The sequence below is a fragment of the Galeopterus variegatus genome, unplaced genomic scaffold, assembly GCF_000696425.1.
Source record: "Galeopterus variegatus unplaced genomic scaffold, G_variegatus-3.0.2 Scaffold3317, whole genome shotgun sequence".
NCBI lineage: Eukaryota > Metazoa > Chordata > Mammalia > Dermoptera > Cynocephalidae > Galeopterus > Galeopterus variegatus.
The window spans coordinates 182,223-188,912 of NW_007729428.1; the positions used below are offsets into that span (position 1 = coordinate 182,223).

General features: G+C 36.3%; 1 protein-coding gene across 1 annotated transcript in view; it reads left to right on the forward strand.

Moving 5' to 3' along the window:
* Positions 1-6,690, forward strand: part of DNAJC13 (DnaJ (Hsp40) homolog, subfamily C, member 13) — a 127,920-nt gene that overhangs the window by 75,373 nt on the left and 45,857 nt on the right. The window contains exons 32-35 of the mRNA XM_008584623.1: positions 2,177-2,331; positions 4,040-4,241; positions 5,223-5,338; positions 6,170-6,248. Of these exons, the coding sequence (XP_008582845.1) occupies positions 2,177-2,331; positions 4,040-4,241; positions 5,223-5,338; positions 6,170-6,248 (552 nt within the window). The remainder of the gene's footprint in view (positions 1-2,176; positions 2,332-4,039; positions 4,242-5,222; positions 5,339-6,169; positions 6,249-6,690) is intronic.

Sequence of the window (6,690 nt, forward strand, 5' to 3'; positions counted from 1 at the left end):
TCAGCCAGTGAGCGGGAACCGGTCTGTATGTGGGATCCGAACCCTCAGGTGGGAGCGCCGCCGCGCTTCCCAAGCGGCGCACTATCCAGTGCGCCACCGGGCCGGCCCTCATTTGTCTTTTCACCAAAATGGTAAAACCATCTTTGGGGTTTTTTTTCCATGTCTTTTTTGCCTATAAGGGAATAAGGAAAGCATTTATCTTATAAAATTTTTAGAATTTTATTTCCATCAGGTAGAGAAATTACTTTAAAAATTTAGTGTGATAAAGTATGATCATTGGCTTGACTCCATTTGGCCAGCCAGAGGATATGACTTCTCAATATGATGGATCTTCACAAAGTTCACGGAAAATGCATATTATGAAAAAACTATGCATGGATTTGAAACTTTTGTGCCAAAATAAAGTCATACTAACTTGTTATAACATGTATGAACAGGATCTAGTTAGAGGCACTAAGGTTAAGAGGTCAGTTTATTTGAGAAGAGTTCCACCTAAAGCAACATGAATTCTGCTAAAATTGAGGCTAAAACAAACCTAAATTTATTGTGAAACTTGGGTGGAAGAATGGTAAAATCATTAGTGCTTTACAAAAAGTTTATGGGGACAATGCCCCAAAGAAATCAGCACTTTACAAATAGATAACTCATTTTAATAAGGAATGAATATTGAAGCTGAAGCCCACAGCAGCAGACTATCCATGTCAATTTGCAAGGAAAAAATTAGTCTTTGTGTCCTAATTGAGGAGAACCAACAATTAACAGCAGAAACAGTAGCCAACACTTACTAGACATCTTACTTGTTTTAGCTTATGCAATTCTAACTGAAAAATTACAGTTGAGCAAACTTCCTTTCTACTCCATGGGTTCCAAAACTGTTGCACTTAGGTCAGTTGCAGACAAGAGCAGAGCTTTCAATGGAAATTTTAAGCAAGTGGGATCAAGATCCTGAAGCATTTCTTTAGAGAATTGTAGCAGGAGATAACACATGGCTTCACTAGTATGATCCTGAAGACAAAGCAATGGCTGCTAGGAGGCCGAAGTGGTCCAGTCAAAGCAAAAGCAGAGTGGTCAAGAGCAAAGGTCATGGCAACAGTTTCCTGGGAATTGCACAGCATTTTGTTTGTTGACTATCTGGAGAACCAAAGAATAATAACGTCTTATTATGAGAATGTTTTGAGAAAGTTAGCAGTTGGAGCAGAAAAATGCCCAGAGAGCTTCACAGGAGAGTCCTTCTCTACCATGATACTGCTTCTGCTCATTCTTCTCATCAAACAAGGGCAATTTTGTAAGAGTTTCAATGAGAAATCATTAGGCATCCACCTTAAGCTCCTGATTTGGCTAATTCTGACTTGTTTCCTACTGTTAAAGAATCTTTAAAGTACACCCTTTTTTTTTTTTAGTTAATAATGTGGAAAAGACTGCATTGACATGGTTAAATTACCAGAACCCTCAGTTCTTTGGGGTAGACTAAATGGCTGGTATCGTCACCTACAAAAGTATCTTAAACTTGATAGAGCTTATGTTGAGAAATAAAGTTTATATTTTTGAATTCTCCTCATACAGTTATGATTACTATAAGCAGAGATTCTCCATCTAAATCCTAGCCACATTTTATGAGGACAGGCTCTTTAAGATACTTAAGGTCTTCTGGACTTGTTTTTGAAAACAGAAGCACATACAGGTAGGAACTGTAGTCAGCAGTGTAGTGCAGGATAATTGATGTAAATCTTCATGGAATCTTTCTTGTGTTGTCTGTAACTGTTTGACACGGCCACAGGCCAGTTGTCCTGAATAATATTGGCAGCACTTAACACTTGAGAAGGTTGAGACTACTGCAGGCCTGGAGAATGTAAGGTCTGCATTGGAGCTCTACTGTTTGACACGGCCACAGGCAAGTTGTCCTGAATAATATTGGCAGCACCTAACACTTGAGAAGGTTGAGACTACTGCAGGCCTGGAGAATGTAAGGTCTGCATTGGAGCTCATGCCAAGCTAGTTTGTACCACACTCCTTCCACTTCTCATTTTGCTGTGTTTCCATCTAAATTTCCAAAGTAAAACAATTTGTTCAGTTGTGCTCTTTTCTTAAAATGTTTTGTAACCGTAATTTATTTATTAGAAAATTGAAAGATGACATTAGTGTTTCTGTTAACATTTTGTTTTATTTTGTTTTAAAGACAAAAGGACAAGATATTTTTCAGAGAAGTATACTTGGGCACATTCTACCTGAAGCAATGGTTTGTTACTTAGAAAATTATGAACCTGAAAAGTTTTCTGAGATTTTTCTAGGAGAATTTGATACTCCAGAAGCAATCTGGAGCAGTGAAATGAGGTAAATAACCAGTTGATTGTTTGCTACTTGCCGTCTGGTTTGACTTCTGCTAAAAGAATTGTTTTCACTAGTTTGACAGTCTAAAGGGACAGTAGTCATTGGTGCCAAATCAAATGATAGCTTTTGACAAGGCCTTAAGCTTTGTTCTATTCTGACATGATTTGACAAAATTATTGTTACTTTAATAGAGTTTTATATAAGGGTAGGGCCTACCACCATTGGTGCTTCTCAAGTCAGTTTATAGAACTGGCAAGATTTTAGGCGATGAACTGATAATACATATGCAGGGAATTTATAGTGCTAAAATCAAGATCCCTCCTGGGTTTTTGGAAGTGGGACTGTACTTCACTAATTAAAAAAACCAATGCCCACATAGAATGGATCAGACCAGAGATACCCAAAATTGTTTTAGAATGAGGGCTCCCTAGCCAGAACTTTTGACCTGAATCTGGAGGTTAACATTCCTAAGGAATGTCTTTGTTAGGAGGAGAATGTCACAGAAGAAGCCTGTGGAAACCCAGAAGGAGAAGCTGAGAAGCAGATGGCGGTATCCAGCAGACTGTCCAGGAAAGACGACACTTCGTAGTTCTAGTGTCAAGGCTGCCCCCTTGTGGAGAATCTCTTAGTTCTCATAGGTAGATGGTATTTGATCTTCTGAGTCAGTATTCACCCTCATCAGGCTTTCCCACTCTCTGTGCCATCTGCTACCTATCATTTGACTTCTCAGGCATGTTGACCCGTAGGCTTGGCATGTGCTAGCCACCAATTTGAATATATTCTTTGTAACAGTTATATTTTTCATTGGGGAAAAATATATAGGAATATGAATAAATTAGCAACAGTTTTTCTTCGTAGTATTTTTCTCCTGAGATTGGCTAATATGTGTTCCCATCTAAAAGATGTAGATTTTGGGGCCGGCCCGGTGGCACACTGCTACAGTGCGCCGCTTGGGAGTGCGGCTGCGCTCCTGCCGAGGGTTCGGATCCCACGTACAGACCGGCCGCTCACTGGCTGAACGAGGTGCGGGCGCGACACCGAGGGTTGCGATCCCGTTGCCGGTCCCGGTCCGGTACGGGCGCAACACTGAGGGTTGCGATCCGTTGCCGGTCACGAAAAAGATAAAAAAAAAATTAAATAAGTAAATAAGTAAGTAAATAAATAAATAAATAAAAGATGTAGATTTTTGTGTACTGACCAACTCACATTTCTACTTAAAATTAAATAAGTAAATAAATAAATAAATAAATAAATAAATAAATAAAAGATGTAGATTTTTGTGTACTGACCAACTCACATTTCTACTTAGCTGAGGGCCAGATTCTTGACTGTATTAAGTTAATTCAGATAAATACCATATAGTGTGCTTCTTTGGGATGATAGCAAGCCAGAGTTCTCTGGCTGCACCCTCAGGCATGCAGACACCCTACCGTTTGACCTTCTAATGGTGGATCTTTTGATAGGAATTATCAGACTTTTTCTCTACAGTCTTTTTTACAGGTAAATATTATAAGTTTATTTCTGAATATTTTTACACAATAAATTTAGAATAATTTGAGAAACATATTTATACGATCTCATTTTAGTCCAATAATTGAGTTATTTTAACGAAGATTCACATGATTATTTTGTATGGTTACCTATTTTAAACTTTTTTTTTAATTAAAATAATTTCTTCATAATGCTTGAATAGAGGTTTTTATAATTGTAGGCGCCTTATGATAGAGAAGATTGCTGCCCATCTTGCTGATTTCACACCTCGTCTTCAAAGTAACACAAGAGCACTTTATCAGTATTGTCCCATTCCAGTTATCAACTATCCACAGCTAGAAAATGAACTATTTTGTAATATTTATTACCTCAAACAACTTTGTGATACACTCCGGTTTCCAGATTGGCCAATTAAAGACCCGGTAAGTCACCAGTTTAATTTGTCCCTTCTTAAGCCATAGAGAAATAGCCTTTAATCACTCCTGGGTGTTTCTTTCTCCTGTGATAAAAAGGATATAGCTTCCTTAGGTATTCCCTCTTACTTAAGCACTGTGTAACTCTAAAGTGTAGTTCATTATATTTGGGTAAATGTCAGACTGAAAGGTCATTTTTTGAGGGAGTATAAAGAACTTTACAATCTTGATCTTTTGTGGCAAAGACAAAACAAATTGAACTTCATGCATATAACATGATTATATGAGGGCACTTCAGAAGTTCATGGAAAAAATAGAAAAAGTAATATGAATCTTTCCATGAACTTTTAAAAGTATCCTCATATATTATAATAATAGCTTGGTGGAAGCTTGTCTTTATGGCAGATTGATTAAGCTCACAGATGTTGGAGTTAGGGGGCCTGGGATTAAGTTTCAGCATTGGCCATTAATAGCTCTACTTAACATTCAGTACATTGCTTGACCTCTTTAAGCCTAAGTACTCATCTCTAAAATGGTGGTAATAAGAATAATAGCAGCTGTCTCTGGTGGTAGTTGAAGATTAAGTGAGAATTCACACAAGCATAATACCTGACACATGTAAGTGTGATGTGCTCATTTGTATAGTAGTATGTGTTATCTGCCTGTCCACAGTGTCCTTGGGACCCCTCTAACCTGAGCCCTTGGATATCTCTGAGGACCTGGGTACCCATCTCAGAGATTTAAAAAGTCACTTAAAAAAACAGAGGGAAAAAAAATAGAGGAATATAGCCTTTTAACCGATACCTTGCTACCTAAGTATACAACAGTGCTAAGAAGGCGATTTTGGTTATCTGTATTTCAGAAAGCTGTTAATTGTAAAGCCCGGAAGTGTCCATTTAAATAAATACAGCACAAGAATTCTATAACTTAATAATTATATTTCGAAATAGTTTATTTACTAGGTATAAATTTTAATCTTCTGTCTTTAAGGTTAAGCTTCTAAAGGATACCCTTGATGCCTGGAAGAAGGAAGTAGAAAAGAAGCCACCTACAATGTCAATAGATGATGCTTATGAAGTGCTTAACCTGCCTCAAGGACAGGGACCGTGAGTTATTTTCGGTATTATAGTAGTAAATATCTGTCTGTCTTTAAAATATTAATATCAAAGACTAAATTATATTTAGTCCACCATTTAAAAATTTTTTGCTCATTGTTTGTTATATACACCTATAAGAGTATCCATATGGAGCTACAGATTTATTAGCCAAACTGCATTCTTATGTTCTTACTGGCACAATCTTTGTTCTCGTTTAGTTAAAATAGCATATGCAAAGTACTTAGCACTGTATCTGACCCATGGTAGTCGCTCACATATTAGTTTTTTCTCTTCCTCTTGCAATTTGTGTTATGCATGAGGAAGTGATTTGATAGCAATATGCTCAGGACACTAAATGGCAGATTAGAAAAGAATTCAGATTTACTTTATTATCACTGGAGTTTTATAGTAGACTAGATATGTTAGAGAAAAGTGGTTTAAAAGATATTTTCCTAAGTCTAGACTAAAATTGTACATTCTTGGCAAGACTGATATAATAACTTGGAATGAGAAAGTTTGAGTAGGCATTTTGGACATTTTGACAACTTAGTATTTTTTGGTTTTTTAAATTATTTTTTAGTCCTCAAACACCAAATATGGTTTTGTAATTTAAAGTGAATGATAAACTTGCATGGGGAATTTTTAGGTTTTATCTTCACCTGTAAAGATAGCACATAAAAAATGATCTTACTTAATTCTTACTTGGCTTAATTTAATGCCTGATATATGATCAGTGTAATTCTTGATATAAGTAAGATACTTAAAACATCATTTTAGGTGATTGTGTAAATATTTTTTTCTTGTACCTTATCATTCATAAACAATTTTCCTATTTAACAGGCATGATGAGAGCAAGATTAGAAAAGCTTACTTCAGACTTGCACAAAAGTATCACCCTGATAAGAATCCAGAAGGGAGGGTATGTACTGCCTTTGGAATCAGGGTTTTGAATTGACTTCCTTTTGCTCTATTATTATTTAGAAGGAGAAAAGATACCATTTTCTGTGCTAGTATTTGCCTCATAATATAACTTCAAAAAGTTTGTGGAAAAATATAATTGAAAGATAATATGAATCTTTTCATGAACTTTTTGAAGTACCCTGTATATCCAGTTCATGTTTAATAAATTTCTAGTCTCATGCCCGTGTATTCTACATGGATAGTCCTCTCTCAGCTGTACTCGTGACTAGTAACTTATGGGTTTTATTCTCTCTCCTTGATTACCCATATGTGTTTGAGGATTAACTCTAATGGGTAATCACAAGAATAATTGAAAGTTAGGAATATGGGTGTATTTAATTTGTTTGTAGGTGATACCATTGCCATCCAGATTGCTTTGGGAAATATATATATATATTTTT